Below are 16,651 nucleotides of genomic sequence, written 5' to 3'. Positions count from 1 at the left end.
CTGCACCCGAATGACGATGCCTCAGCGCAGGAATGGCCTGACCACGACCAATCCGTCTCACGGAGCTTACGCACTGCACCTGGGAATGGAACAGGAACACCCCAGCGACTGACGAGACAGGCCACCCGAGATACAGGACCACAACTCTTTTCTCCCTCTGGTACTCGAGCAAAGTCTGACTGGTAAACTACTATTCGCGGCGCGGGTAAACTAAAACGCGAGCAAAATGGATTAACTGAAACGAGAGAGAGAGAGAGAGAGAGAGGGATGAAGTTAAATTCGCTCCGTTATAGGGTGGAATTTTGGAAGGCATACTGCACACTAGTACCGGTACCCACACACTCATACTCATACCGCACACCGCACACGCATACTGGGATGGGATGGGAAAAGGGGTGTCTCGACCGGCCGATCGAGTGACTCGAGGAGCGTCGGGGCTCTGTACTTATACCCTCTCGGGGATCGACGGTTTGGGCAAAATGACGTCTGCGCAAAATGATTGGCCGATTCTTAGAAGGCTCGTCTCCTGATTTGCATATTCGTTTACTTCCGCATTTATCGATAATCGGGCAGGATTTTTTGGGTCATTCCAGAGGGAATGACCAATTGACCACTGACTTTAAGTACCCACCCCCTAGGATTGGTCATCTTGCACGCTTGACGCGCTTGACACAGTAATGCAGTTTAGAACCGACGTCACTTTTGCTTCTTATTTCTTACTTTTCGGCCCAGCTCATTTTAGAGGACGTTAAAAATTGCAGACCGTTTTTGGGGCCGCGAGGTCTCATAAGGCTGCCACTCGTTAGTAATCTCTCCTCGGTGGTTGAGTGTACCACAGTTGGTAAAAGCATTTCTCCTAGTGGTTGCAAATTCCTACCCCTATTTCTTCCTGCAGTTTACCGACATCTCGTGTTAAACTTTCGGATATGCAGTTATCACAGATTAGAATTTAATATTAAAACTTCAACAAATAATTCCCTTAACACAGTTTCGAATATAATACTCATTACTTATCCGATACAATTAATTGTAATGTCAATCAAATGCAAATGAAAATTCGAAATACTTTTAGAGTTCCAATAATGCAACTATTTTAAAGAACCTTCGATTGGAAATCTTTTGCTGTCTGCAAATTATTAAGAATTCCTCGTAGACGCCTTCTGAGAAACGAGCTGGTTCAGTCACCAAATCAGATTTATATCACATCAGCCGAGATTCGCGCGTCGGAACAGGCTCATCCGCTCCGAGAATCGTTGCTTAATATTGCACGGGGAAAAATACACCGGGTGCACAATTTTAGCGTGGCTTTGGCAACCAAATCCAGGTTGCGACCCCATTGACTTGCGCGGTAAGAAGCAGATCCACTTTGTGTCCCTACGAATTTCCTCCTATTTACCCTGGCGTGTAAAGAAATATCTGGATTTTCGTTTATTCTTCAAACGTTTCGCGTCGGAAAGGTTTACAGTAATCCTTCCCTTTCCTTTTTTTCTAGCTAGTGGATTCCGAAAACTGTGTCAAACGAAGAAGAAGAAGAAATGGCAGTAAGAGGAGAATCAAGTGGAATTGTACTTTTATTAAAGGGCTTTTGAAAATTATTAAGGAATTTCTCTTTTACGACGAAGTTCCTCCTTTTCCATGCAGGGTTCCGTTACGTCTTCAAATTGTACCAATCCGGGCAAAAGAACGAGCAGTAAAATATAGAAGGATCGACGTATTATTGAAATTCCATGCTCGAACGAATACGTTTCGTCAAGTGAACCGTGGCACAGAATTTTAGCAATGAATTCCTGCTTATCGCAAAAGGCGTAAAATTCGTGGTAATTCGTTAAACGTAAATCGTACGAGCCCGCAATTCCCATTTACACGAATTAATCGCGCGAACTTCCCGTGCCAACATCAAAATACAATTTAGGTCGTGACCCGACTGACCTATGAGACCTGTTCGAATCCCTTGGCGAAATTCCCGTCTATTCTTACCTTTCGTACATCGAACAGATATCAATTCTCACGATATTTTGGAAATCACAGATCTCCCATTAATTTATTTAAAAATAATCGACAGTTTTGCTGAATAAGCTCCACATCTAAACTCATCGAAAGTTTCCTCGTGGAGTCTCGTTGCCCTCTGCTAACCAGTGAGTCGGCCAGACGATCTCCTGGGCTCTGTCTTCAATCAGACTTCCTCGTTCGAGTTTGTAAAACGTAGCTGAACGCGACATTACAATAATTGCATTAATTTACTGAAGGATCGGTCGCGGGAATGTAGGTTACGACCTCGTTAACCTAGTCGCTAGCTAAGATAGAGATTCAGTTAACCCGCGCCCCGTGCCGAGAGCTGCGTGAGATCTTTCGAAATCGATCCGCGACACCTTTCGACCCGATTCCCTCGAAATTCGTTAACATTCCCGGAGTCTCGCCGCGTGTGCATCGCATTCGGAACCGTGGAATCCGATAACTTATTCCCGTTGCCGGCCCGGGCGAGCCGGCGAGCCAATAAATTGATTGTGAACGTTTATCGGCCGGATAACTTCATTCAAATGGAGGATCGAGGCGGTCTTTATCGCTAGGAACTACGGTTCTGATTCCCAGATAGGTTCGAACGAAATTTATGGTCAGTAGAGACTCCGGTTTGATGGATTTCATGCGAGAAGTTCAAATTAATTATTTACAGGGAGGTAACTACGGAATGTTACTTATTAGTTGGAGAATGAAAGGGATGTGTGAAAAGAGAAAAGAACAATGAATCCGCGAATATTTCCTACGAAATATGCATGTTCCTTGTAGAATGAAGGAAGCCAGGAAAACCTGAAAAGATTTAAGGATGTGTAGGCTATACACTTAAACAATGCTATATATGTATAATGANTTCTTGTAGAGGACGACGAGATCTATAATTTCCATGTAAAAGTTTCTCGCTAGCATCAATAGTTTACGAGTAATTTGCAAAAAACTGTCTTTCCGTTTTTCGTCAATAACTCGTTAAATATTGATGCTAGCGAAAAATTTTTATATGGAAATTGTAGATCTCATTGTCCTCTACAAAAAAGGTTGTATGCAATTTTCTCGTAAGTCTAACAGTTTAGGAGTTATTGAAGAAAAACGAAATTTTTTGTTCGCTGATTCGACGATGGAATGGTCGGATTTTATCAGTACCCATAAAATGCCGATTAATCATAGGTAAATCGTTAAATATCGAAGTTAGAAGAAAAACAACTTTTATTTGAAGCATTTTTCGAAATTTTTCAGCGTTTCTGTCGGTATCCTTCTTGCACGACTCGATCCTCTCTCTCGCACCTTGACCCAGTTACTGACCTGCTCTACCCCCACGAGCCAATCTAGACACCTCTAGACACGGTTCCTGGAAAATAACCCTTTCATTCTAGAAAGGAAAACGGAACGAGCCTGCGCCGCGATTCCCGCGGGGACCGCTTAAACGGCAATCTTCGTACGCTCATATCTCGAAAACGAATTTCGATATCGGAGTAAGCCAAAAACTATTAAAAACTGCTTAAATAACAGTATCGTTCAGACTGTAACAATTGAAACTATGTATACGATCCAATTGTTACATCAAGCGATGTATCATCCCAAATGTGAAAGATGATTCGAAAATTACGCGAATTGAAATTCCCATGCTTGTCTTTCAACGAAGCAAAGTTCGTGCGTCCAATTTGCTAATAGTTTTTCTTTTTGCTAAACTGAAAGAAGTTCTCGCCGTGCTTCGTCAAGTCGTGACGTTTTTCCTTTTATCAATCTATCCTCCGAGCGATTATTTTAAACAAAAACAATTTATTTATGTTCGTGGAAAACATCGAACCGGAGATCATAGTAGGAAGTTTTATAAAAGAACGAAATGGGGTCTCGAACTCCGCGACGTACGGATGCACTTTTTTAATAAACGTTTGTAATGGACAACGAGAAACAGTACACCAGCTGCATGACCCACATTTCAGGAAGAGGGTTCGTGGCCTGGCGGAAAAGGGGTTGCGCCGACTGCGACGGCCGATGCCCCGAAATTGACATAACAAAGGTGTTCGAAACAGCTCTCCGACAGGCCTCTTCCGCCAGCGATTTCCTAGAAAATTGTTCCCTTAAAAGAGGAACGTTTGCTCGTATCGTAGAACGAAATCAATCAAAATTATATCATTAAATCTGAATTATTTCTTCCTTTGAACGACTCTTTATAAAATTAAATTCATCAATCAAAAGAGATCCCGGGGTAACTAGAAAATTCACAGAGGAGCAGAGGTAATTTTCGAAATTACCATTGGCAATCCTCAAGCTGTTTGACTAAAATCTACGCAGCAGCTGCACGATCCGTCTGCAAACGAAACGCAGTGGCCTCTCTCGTCCACTCTAGTTGCTTGGCAGCTGCAAATTTCGCGATAACGACAAAGCAAGTTAGCGCTCGACGTTAAAGCCAACTGTTGCCTTGACGAAATGACAACAACAAACCCCGTTCGTCGTTTCTCATGCGAGATGGTAGCTACCGAACTTGTGAAACTGCGTTTCTCTGCGTAACGTGACGCGTAGACGTCTAATGCTTCATCTACGATTGTTCATACAATGTCCATTGAAATAATTGTAATAATAATGTGCAGCTGGAAATGTATACTGATGCAGTTTCTGCAAATGAGCTTAGTTTCAAGTTAAAAAGCGAGAGGATGAATGGAAGGGAACGGTGCGCGCAGGAAGTCTAGCCGCAAGTAGTACAGCTCGACCATTCGAGCGGCATAGCATTTCTCTAACCGCGGCACGCAACAATTCCCAACTTACCGTAACTCAGACCACGGTTGAAACAGAAATGATTAGTGTAATGGTTTACGTTCGCGATAAAGCGGAGGATAAAAGAAAATCGCAGTGAACTCTTTCTGAAATTTTATTATTAATGCCCTACGCGCGTAGCTCGGCACATTTTTTTTTTCTTCAAACGATCATCTGATATATTTATCCATACTTGTATACATATTTTTCTTGTGTATATATATAATATATATATATATAATATACGTATATAACATCATCTGTCGCTACAAGGAAACAGAATTCAGTTTCATCTTTATTTTCGCAATCGTACTTTCATGAAATATCTATCATTCGCTCATTGACTCACACGATTACGGCTAACGATGACCTAGGCTTTAGTTTTGAACTAGTAAAATAATTTTTTTGACCGCTATTGTCGTTTGAATACTATACCAAAGTATAAGAAAGAACAGTAGGTTTACTTTGTGAATAAGTGCACTAACAATTTGTGCACTTTTCTTCTATCTTGAATAATTTAGGACTAATTAGTTCGTTCATTGCCAATTATTCCTTAACGATTGGAGTAGGAAGGAAGTTGCATAGGACTTTTTTTATATCTGACAACTATAGCTACATACCAATAGCAATTGAGTCTGTTATTTCTACGATTTTGTAATACGCTCATGGTTGTATCATTTAAATTATTAGGTTGACAATTAAATAATTGCGGAATTTGTCGATAGACACGTTATTTAAAATTCTCAATCATTTAGTTGCCAACCCATTAGAATCCACGTACACCTAATAACATGTCGAATCTATTGGCAATGAGATCATAGGAGCCGACACCATAAATGAGCCTACTGTTCTTTCTTACACTGTGACTATACTCTCTCTCGTCTCTCCCGATTCGAATTTTTCGAACAAGTATCATTTATCGTTTGTACGACGATTCATCTGTCCCTTTATTTTTTTTTTTTTACAAGAGTTCTGATAACACCGGTACTTACGACAACACTGATTTTTGCACGTTAGGTCACTAGTCGCCTTACACTTCTAATCGATAGATAACGCGAACATCGAGTTAAACTGTTGCTTCGCGATTTCTTAATTCGTTTCGAGGAACGCGACGATAAGATCGCTAAGACTTACAGGTTAATGATTGTTCTGCAGACGAGATTGCGTCGTCAAGCGGTTTTATATTGTAAAAATATGAAGTTGACGATGAAAAGCACTTCTCGTTACGCTTCTCTTCGGGGTATTTTGTGTGTACGCGACAGACACGGAAGGCTTTGATCAAATGCAACGACACCGGGATTAAAACAAGATAAAATGAAATTTCTACTTTGACGTTAATGCATTTGATCCAAAACCTTCGAAATAGATCATGCTTTCCTTTCGTTATACCATAGCGAAATAAATGTAAATCAGAGTTCTCGTGAACATGAACCTTGATTCGTAACGAAGACGGCTTGTTATATGATGAGCTAGTATCATATTAACGTAAGCCAACATTAGCATGAAAACGAGCATTGAATGTCGTTTAATTAAACAATGAGCGGACGGTACCAACAGATACACGCTCCAAATATCAAAGTTCAGAGCAGCGCGCCGGACCCTGGCACGCAAGCGTCGCACTCCATTAATTTCATAAATGCGTTTCCATCGAACGCGGCGAAACGAAAATTCGAACATTAAATACTCGCGTCATTTACCTGTCCAACTACCGCGTCGGAAGGAAAACATCGGGTGAACAAAAAAAAAACAAAACGTGCCAATTCGAAGAAAAAAGAGGTACACGATGAGCTTTTATTAAATTATGCAGGGAGAATAATAATTCGAGAACTTGGATGGCTCGTTACTCGTTCGAGAATCCAGGCAAACGATTCGTGAAGAACGGAAACGTGAATCCATGCGAAAAGTTGGCCAGTTCGACTTAACGAGGGCCAACATCCACGTGCATAATGCGGCTGATCGTGATGAATTGGCCAAGTCGCTCTTCTAGTTTCTACCTCGTAAATCAACAAATTCCCAAAAGTAGCAGCTATTTACATTCAAGTATTCGAGGCTTTCTTTCTAATAATAGAAAAACGAGGATTACTGCCTTTTGAACGTATTCACGTATTAAATCGTCGTGTAACGTTCTTCAACGTTCCAGGATAATTCTGCGAATGTCAAGCTGTTTCATTCCTTTTCATGAGCTCGTTTCGCTTTCTAATTTCGTCCTCGAATTACAATTTTGTGCGATGGAATATATTCGCCAATAACGTCTGCCGATTCCATTGGGAGTCGTGGTAATCTCCTTAATGCGTTGCGCCGGGTTGCTAAGATATTTTGACGTTTTCGTTGAGCGTGTCTATAATGCAACTCCTATGCAAATGTGAACCAATACTGAGCTTCTAGGATAAGGCTGGACGATATTTTTAATAAACTCCCGGTTCCTCGTTGGGACTAAGTTGCAAACCATAATTAGGGTAATTGATGCTTTAAAGTAATCTGCTAATGTTGTGTAATACACATTGGTACTGGATTTTCAAAAGAAAATATCGAGGGAACAGAATGATATTATAACTCTTTTTATGTGAGACCATTTCATAAGCTTCTTAACAATAGGAAGCGATGTTCCAGTCTCTGGCAGCTGTATTTTTTCCGGGCGAAAGACATGAGGAATCGCTGCAGCTTATGTACACGGTAGCTTTTTTCGGGGAAGCGCGCATGATGCATGGGTTCGGCGAATGCATCCGAAATCGTCGCGATCTTCCGTGAAAAATGTATCGAGGTGCATTCGTCTTTCTGCGTCGGTATAAATTTTCGTCAGGTAACCGACACTGTTTCGTGATACTCCTTAAAAAAATGCAAGGATTCACATCGTTGGGAACTCTCTTCGCAGTGGCACTTGAAATTGTTATTAATGAACTGGCGCTCGATCTCGAAAATCTCGATGATTTATTACGTAACAAAAAGCTTATCGGACGATTCCTTCAGATTATTCCACTCCCGTTTATTACTCGAATTTTATCATTTATTTCCCTGTTTAATCATTATTTCTCTTATCATTTATTTCCTGTCAGAGTAAAATTGCGAGCTCGCGGACTTTCCATTTGCACCGTTTTTCGAACAATTTGAGAAAGATAAATACCTGTTACGGGCGTTAATTTAAGTGGAGAACGGATTCCGGTCGAGTTCATTAAATAAAATGTTAATTCCAGTGACAAACGGAGCTCGTTGATAGAATTAATTGCCCCGCGCATCAACGCGGCCGTATATTTTCTATAGAGCCAGCTGTCTGTCCCATAAAACAGCCACCGTTTAAATAGCTTACGCGAAACCTCTAAAACCTGGTTTATTCGAATTTGTTATACCGTCCGAACAATCCTGTTATCCGACTGTGCATTGTCACGCAACGTATCCCGTGTCTTTTGAAACGCGAACGGCGTGTACGAATTCGACTGTGTTACACGCCGCGCATTAGTGTTCCATTGACGGTGTAATCATTCGCATAGTATCTGTTCCAGTGTTCTGAGTAAACGCAAGTGTTTCGAGGAACGACATGACTCGATGCGACACTCAGGAATTTCAGGAACCAGTACTATTAAATTTAAATTTAAGTGAAACCTGTACATTCCATTCCATGCATACTGCGTTTGAAAAAGCAATTCTAAAGCTCTCCCGTAAAAGATCTGACAATTTCTTTTCGTGGAAAGTGACGGGCAATAAAATAACCCGCGCTGAAGCTTTTTGCGGTTTTCGCAAGACTTGTTTTTATCGGGCCAGCTTTTTCAGTAGCACCGTTCAAATAGACAGGCCTCCCCAAGTAATCCGCGTTCCTTTCGCAGCACTCGGCGTTCATCCTTTAATTCCACGTGTCAACATTCCGGTTCCCGGGCCACTTTCACGCTTCAGGTAATTTTCATGCTCCGACGCGACGTTTCGACCACAATCGTGCGCGGCGTTCACTTTCCTATCTGCTCGTACATGCAAGCTTCCATCGTTCTTCCCGTCTGACTTTAATAAACCAGGAACTCGTCAGTCGCTGCTAGAACTCATTTCTTTGCGCTAATCAAATGCTCTATGCATTTTTCTACGTTTGTACTTTGGTTTCTTCTTGGATTCTTTGTTCCAGGGTTTTCAGTGAATGTTACTCTTTGCAGAAGGTTCACATGAATTCTGACAGAATCTTATTTATCTCTTAATTGTCATTCAAATTTCAATTGCGACGTCATAAGGAATTGAAAAAATTTAATCAGCGTGTAAAAGGGAGGAACTGGAACAGGGTGGGCGACGTTATCAGGCCAATCTTAAATTATTACTCAAATCAGATCGTCCATCTGCTCGGGGGCAGCAGCCTTATTTACGGACTTGATAAAACGCCACGCGGTTAGAAATAGACGACAGAGTCTGGCCGGCTGGCAGGCAAGCGCTTTAAAATAGATTGTCCGTATTAAAGATCCTCCAGGACGAAACTTTCCTCGAACGTTAAACTTCTTCGTTTAATAACGTCATACCACAGCGATTAAAAAATACAGTTTTCACATATATGATGTCAATGTTAGTTTTCCCAGAACATTTTATTTAAGTCATGTCCACGATACTCTGACTTGTAAAAAAACTCCTTAAAACAAGTGAAGAAAGCTTGCCTCGGTTCTATAGTCAGGATCATATCACAAAAACGTTTTTAAAAGCGATGACAGAAGGACTAACGACTTTGTATCGTTCAAATGTTATGAGCAATCATGTGGGAATAAAAAAAGAACTTGTTATCTTAATTGGCGACGAAAAACGGTGCACGTGACCAAATCACCGTTAATTGCGCACCGAAAACTGTCGTGGGTTGATTGGCAATCAAAAGGCAAGACAGCCATGGCACGAAGTTAACAGCCGACGGTCGGTCCTCAAATGCACGCCTCGATGTGCACGTTGGTCATCTCGCTCGCCCTTAATTGATTGTTCACGTGCAGCTCCGAGGACGCGTTGCTGTGCACGAGGTCCTGTTTCCTGTGCGTCTGGCGAAGATCGCGGACCGGGGCTATCGCCACGCAGCAGCTCTCCAACGTTTTCCTGAACGCCGCCCTGAAGTCCCGGTTGAAGTACGCGTAGATCAACGGGTTCAACGCGCTGTTGAAGTAGCCCACCCAGAACACCACCGCCACCACCGCGTCGCTGCTCTTGCAACTGTCGCACAGCGAGGTGATGATGTACCTGTTGAACAAAGTGCAAAGTTTGAAAAGAGTATCAAATTATCAGAGATAAATTAACGTTCCGAGGGGATCGCTAGATATAAAAAATAAATTAAATTTCAATTTCTTTCGATCAATTTTCATCTATTCACACCTGGCCCGAATCTGATACGATCTCTTGTATTCTATTCCGCATTGTCCCTCGTAAAAAAACAATCTGCTCGGCCCCCGTTACAAAGTACACACGAGTACATCGACCTGGCTCTCTCGAAGGTACACGACTGTGAAGATTCCGGGCTGGTGAATTCGTAACGCAGCGCAGCTTGAATAGGCGAGAGCCTTTGTGACCGAGGCATCGCATCGGCCCGGTTTAGAAAGGCAGGCTGGCGAAGTACGCGTGTACCCCGTGTACAGGTAGGTACTAAGTGGCCCGGGCCAAAGTGTATCGGCAGCAACTTGGAACGACTTCCTGTTCCTCTCGTGCGCGCGCGTGCTCGCGCTATTAATCTCTATTCAAGGAGCGGAGCGCTCGAAGCAGAACAGCAGCGTCGACCGCGGTTGACCCACATCCACCTAGACTTCGAAATTGTTTCCATTGTTACGCTCGGAATAGATTTATTGGGTTCTATCGTTATCATCGTCCCGTGGATTTTTTTCTGCGGTCTCTGTCCTATCAGCCGAGAGACCCGATAGACCGATTTCCCTGTGTCCTCTTTTTTTCTACCTCGCGGACGCTAGGCGAAAGGTCTACGCGAGAACTGCGTGGGACGTCTTAAATGGAACAAGTTCGACTCTTTTTATCGTGCACTTAAACTGCTGTATGAAACATTTTTTTCAACTAATCTTCCTTTGCACGACAGTACAATTCCTTTCCTTGGCAAACGTCTATCCTTTCAAAATTCTCAAAGTAAGCAGAACCGGCTTCTTTGTAGCGCGGTGAGTACTCGAGGACGTGACTACAATTTTGTTATTTTAATTTCGCCGAGAATTTTCGAGGAACGCGAAACAGTCGGAACGAGCACTGAAACCCTTTGCGTGTTCGCGTAACTTTTTCCGTCGACCGCTCGTCACTCTGTGACGTACACTTTTAAAATCGCGTTACGCGATTCTCATAAGAGACCTGTGTTCCTCGACGAAGTTAAAATTTATAGGATGCCACTTTTTAAACCGTCCGGATTTTGTTAAGTACACCATTAACCAATTTTATGTTCGAATATTCAGTCAGTGGATTCCCTTTGTTAGGTCGTCTTTATTTCTTCTCGATTGCACTGCTGGTTTTTATGATAAAGCACACAGCATCTGATATTTCATAGGTTTTAATAAATGATGAATTATTTTATGTCTGTCTTTTGCATAAAATTCACGCTCCAAATGATAGGGTTTACATCAGTTCCTTCTGTGCACAATTTCCATAAAATGAAACCAATTCAAAAAGCTGATCGTTAAACTGTTTCAATGGTTATAACAAGATTTTACATAAGGAAATTAAACTGCAGCGATGACACAACGAGTACACGGGTACATCGATCTCCGAATGCATAATGAATCACGGGTTACGTCATAATGAGGGGGAAATCCAATAAGAACGCACGCGACGCTAGAGCGTGTTCGGAAGGAAAAGTTTCCAGACGACTGCTACGTAGCGTGCCACAGACAATGAATGTGAACCCTCGTAGCCGAGGGAAAAGTCTGACCAGTTGGTTGAAACGACTGGCCTTCACCCTGTACGATATTTTAGCTGAAACTACGGCTCAGGTCAAGAACTATAGGATTATGACCTGTCAAATGATGCACTCGTCTGTCTTCTGGGACTCTAAGGGTCCATTACAATTCCCATGTCATCTATAACGTCGTCAAAAGATTATGGGAAACGCAGTAATGTATTTTGTAAATAATTAAATTCTCATTCATATGCGAATGGAAACAAATGTAACATTTTTATGTGAAAGCTGGAACTGGAAGAATAATCCTTTCTTCATCGGCTCGATTAATTTTGTTCCCGACAACGAGCTAGAAAAGAGACTCGCAATTTTCGAGTGATCGATGGCACGTAATTCGAATTCAAAGCTGGATCCGGGCAATTTCAATGCGGATTCGACGAAGCCTTTCAGGCGTCTTTTACTCGGCAATGGAAAAAAGGTTTGCTCATTAAACGACGTCTTCTCCGTGACACCCAACGAGCCTCCGGAGCGAGAGCTTTCAAGAACTTTTCCAATCCACCGGTGCAGCCAAGTTTTCATTACGTTCCTATCGATTCTTCGTCTTTCGCGTAAGATGGATTCCTACGATCACTGGACAATCTTTTAATGAATCATGAAAATATTTGTGCAGTCGAACATTGTGTTTCGGCATGGATCTTTTTGACAATGAGGGAAGAAACTGTGTCCGCGGCGACTCACTGAAGATCGTTCGGCACGGCGAAGGTCAACGACGAAGGTTGCGAGAAAAGGGAGATATGAAAAAAATTGAACGAGCACCGTTCCGAACCGCGAGCCGAGAAATTCGAGGTAGAGAAACAAAAGGCCCGGGTCAGAATTATTTTGTGAATGGGCGCGGGGGTGGAAGGAGCGCTCGGTAGGCTTGAAAGAAAACGGTGCCGTGGAACGGGGTCGACGGGAAAATGCCACGATTCCGCGCTCTTGTCGAGGTGTCAGACCGTGTACGTTTCGCTTTATTAACTCGTCCTTTCGGTAATTCAACAGCTTTTCACTCAATCCGCTCGAGCTCTACGCGTTGCTCCACTTTCTGCCAGCGTTTCTACCAGCTGTTGGCAATTAAAGTGAACTACAATTACTCGTCATAACTGATCCGGTCTGGGTAGTCATTAATTTTAATGCAAACACGAAACTGCCAAACGTATTCCCGTTCGCAAGGCGGGGAACTACCTCGAGAAGCGGTGAAGTTAAAATCTATGCGCGGCAAGTTTTCGTCGAGGACAACGGGTCTTCGCGACGCGATATTTCATCCGGTTAAAACGAAAACTGCGCCACGTGGCGCGAAACTCTAAAACAAAGTCAGGCAAGAAAATAGTCCCGCAGGGAAGTGGCCGGAAGACAAGAAACCAGTTGGGTAACTTCCGCCGATTCGATGAGGCAGCTGAAAACACCGGGGAAATGAATGTTTGCCCGGGAAATCGCGATTCATGGGAACGAAATCGTTCACCGTCCAGGAAACAGAAGCTTTGCCATTTCCTTTCGCGAGACGCGTGAAACTTTCGCCGAAGGCTATTAAGGCGCCGCTGATTTCCGCCGTTCACCCGAAAAATTTTATCGGAACATCGATTCTCGTTACGAACGCTGCTACGAAGTGATATTCTCATCTGATCGAGAATATCGTGACGCCGAAAAGCAGAATTATGCCGACGAGTGTCGCCGAACGCTGGAGTCACGAAAGTGAAGTCTGCACTAATTTCACGTATGTACGTGCCACGTACACGGCCGATTAGCCGGTGCTCGGTTATCGATAGGATTAACCTCGTGACCCGGCGGATTCTAAGATGACCCGTTACAAACCCGGGAACGAGCGTGTTGCACGGGGTTCGAGCCAATCGGGATCGATACCCGAAACGAAAGCCCTCGGCACGAAAAAGCTGTTGAGAACGGTTGCAAAGAGCGATCAGACGCGGTCATCGTGCTGGAAATTTTCGCGACCCGCTTGTTCGGCTAACAAATTCAGAACGCGTACCACGACTAGTCCCCTTGCATACAGAATGGAAGTTGGATATTAGCTTTCGCCAGGATCCCCATTAATGTGCACGCGATTTTGCGAAACGTTCATTAAGACGATGAAATATTATGTCTCTCGCTGATTTTTCTTTTACACTTCTACTTGCAGTCGCACTAAGCGTTTCAATTACCGACGAATCGAATTGCAACGTGATTTACTCGCTCTCATCATTCAGAATATCAATAGGTGAATACATATTTCAATGTTTCAATGACAAGGGAAATTCATGTAAAACTTATATTCAAAATCCGCGATCCGACTATTACTTTTCATTTACGATGATTCAGGCTGGAAGATGTGACACGGATATGAGAGAGCTAAAAACGGGATAGAATTGAAACGGTGAGGTCGAAGTTTCTCTCGTTCCATTGGGTGTTTCTCGTTACGTTAATCCAGTCGTTTCTTCTTCACCCGCTCGATACTACACCTCCTGCTGAGTGTTCCTCGATTAAATGAGATCCGGTTGATTTATCGAGCGATTAGCGCCGTGACAATTTGTTCGCGTTTCTGGAGTCTCTCCTCAGGTAACTCGCGTAATCTTCCACCCTCGTATCCGGGTGATTTTTCTTACTTAAGGATATCGAACTCACTTGATTCTATTCAAACAAACTCTCAATCAAGTTAGTAAAACGAAATCAAGATTCTTTCGAAATTACTCGTAACGCTCGAAACGTTTAACTGAATGGGCACACGGTATTGTAAACATGCAAATCGATTTTAACAAGCGACCATGGTCCACTGTATAACCGTTTATCGGTAGGTTAAAAAGGGATCCCGTATGGTGTAATGGAGCCCGATAACCGTTGAAGCCCGTGTAATGATGAATCAAGCTTTAAACGCTCGTTCCATCGAGTCATTCACATCTATTACGCTCGTTTCGAGGAACGAGCCTCGACCCTTTTATCTCTCGTTGTACGCCGCAGAGTGGGTTTCAGAACAGGGAATACGGAAGCGCGCGCGTAACAATGCCGCTTTCAAATGAAAATTCGATAAACAAAGGGATAGCCAGATCCGGCGATGCTGGTATGCGCCCCCGTTCCCGCGATAACAGGCCAGAATACATTTGTCAGAATTGCTGGGACATATCCGGCATAGCAGCGACGGCAAATTGTGCCTAAACCCAGTACCCGGCTATGCGCCGACCAGAAATTATTCCTGACAGACGTGCAGATTCTTACAGTGGATTAACTTCAATCACTTTCGCCATCAATTATCAACTATGACCAGACTGTAGATTCAATTTCGTAAAAAATTTATTTAATTGACGTAAAGAATATGATATAAAAATATCAACAGATAGGTAAAACAATTTATACAATAAATTCCTCTTTTCCACTGATACATAAAAGTCTAACGTTAACTCATCAGAGAATTCTGACTGGTTTGACGTCAAGCAATAAATATTATTTCATATGGGATATCAGATTGAGCTTGAAGGTGTTGACCCAAATAACTAGATTCCTAATGAAAGGAAATCAGTTTCCTGTGAAGGGGCAGAAACGTTAACCTGGAATCCTGTGCAAACCACTTGATGTCGCAGGCCTGTGTCTTCTTTTTCCACGAGACTGTATCGATCGGATTCGCGCCTCGGTGGTCGCGTTACCGAGCTCTTAGGAATTTTCGGATGCCCCACAATATCGAAAGGCACTCGAACCGCAATTCCAGTGAACCAGTAGAATCTTTTTTTATGCTTCAATGGAAATTTAGCTAGGCATTCGAATTTCGATGGAAGTTTTATTACCGTCGAAGTTTTACTTTAGGATTTCACAGTAATTGTAAACGTAGAAAACGCGATATCGATACGTTCATTTTTATTGTAAAACGTCCCACGTACATATTCGTCGATCAAACGTCGTTTTAATAGAACATGAAATAATTATTTAATTGAACACAGAATGCGTCGGAGTTAATGGGCCCAGAATTTTTTCCAAACGAAATTATGCAATGAACATCCCGACAAATCATGATCATATTCAACCGTTAATTAAACTCTGCATCGTTATAAATATTATCAAATATTTAAACGTACTGTGGGTCGCTCATTCCTCTCGTGTTTCCTGCCATGTACAACGGGCTATGTTTTTCACTTCAATAATTCTTTACGCTTTTGCCTTTGTAACGAATTCTGCGTCGACTACATTTTTCCATCGAGCAAAATGGAAAACAAATATAATGAAACTGATCCTAAATTAGATGAATGAATGAGATCAATGTATCGTGGTGTCTGAATGAAAGTCGAGAATCGTGGGATGGAGAAAATTGTTACCATAGAAAGAATGGTAGCCAACAGGCGAGGAACGCTGACATGATGATTCCCAATGTTCTGGCAGCTTTTCGTTCTCGCCTCATTTTGCTGCTGCTCGTGATCGGCGGATCCTCCGGCTGGGGATCCGGGGACGATTGATCGATGGTCGGGAGCGTCGTCAAACCAGCGGAAATCCCATTGATCTGTAGATGTTTGTTCAAAAGCGCGGCCGCCACTTTGCTCCTGCAACCAAATGTTCCACTTTTGTATACCTCTGTTTCACGAACAGTAAAATGAAACGAAAAAATTCGAACGTCTGTTGCCTGAAAATTGCATTTTTCCCTTGTAAATTAATTTCAATTTATTGAAGGTATCTTTAAATAATTACTCAAAGAACGAGCAGTGAAAGATATAATATAATACTAATAAATAAATCTTATGCTAGAGAATATCTGCCACAATTTTATTTGATATTATTAACAAACAAAATGACGACAGGTGAATAATTTTAAAGCATTATTAAAGCCAAGGAAGCTTCACTAGAATATTTTCCAAATGATGCACGAAGTTCTCGGGAAGAATAGAAACTGTTATAGCCGATGCTAGCCATGTCTGACTATAGATGGACCATTGTCACTGGCTCGCTTTGATCCCCTCCGTTTCCTCCGTCGCCTAAGCATCTCGATCGCGTCTACCGATAAATCGATTTCTCAAATATATATTCTACCCATCTCCCACCTCGTAACGTGCACCGCTT

General features: G+C 42.5%; 1 protein-coding gene across 1 annotated transcript in view; it reads right to left on the bottom strand.

Moving 5' to 3' along the window:
- Nucleotides 1-4,863: 4,863 nt before the first annotated feature.
- Nucleotides 4,864-16,651, bottom strand: part of LOC108628488 (octopamine receptor beta-1R) — a 42,318-nt gene continuing 30,530 nt past the window's right edge. Inside the window, exons 3-4 of the mRNA XM_018030492.2 lie at nucleotides 15,916-16,137; nucleotides 4,864-9,945 (exon numbers count right to left, since the gene is read on the bottom strand). Coding sequence (XP_017885981.1) covers nucleotides 9,639-9,945; nucleotides 15,916-16,137 — 529 coding nt within the window. The 3' untranslated portion in view covers nucleotides 4,864-9,638. The remainder of the gene's footprint in view (nucleotides 9,946-15,915; nucleotides 16,138-16,651) is intronic.

The sequence above is a fragment of the Ceratina calcarata genome, unplaced genomic scaffold (genome assembly GCF_001652005.2).
Source record: "Ceratina calcarata isolate Rehan_Ccalc_2016 unplaced genomic scaffold, ASM165200v1 scaffold1, whole genome shotgun sequence".
NCBI classification, from domain to species: domain Eukaryota; kingdom Metazoa; phylum Arthropoda; class Insecta; order Hymenoptera; family Apidae; genus Ceratina; species Ceratina calcarata.
Note: the sequence above shows the minus strand (reverse complement) of the source record. Positions and strands in the feature narration are given on the sequence as shown.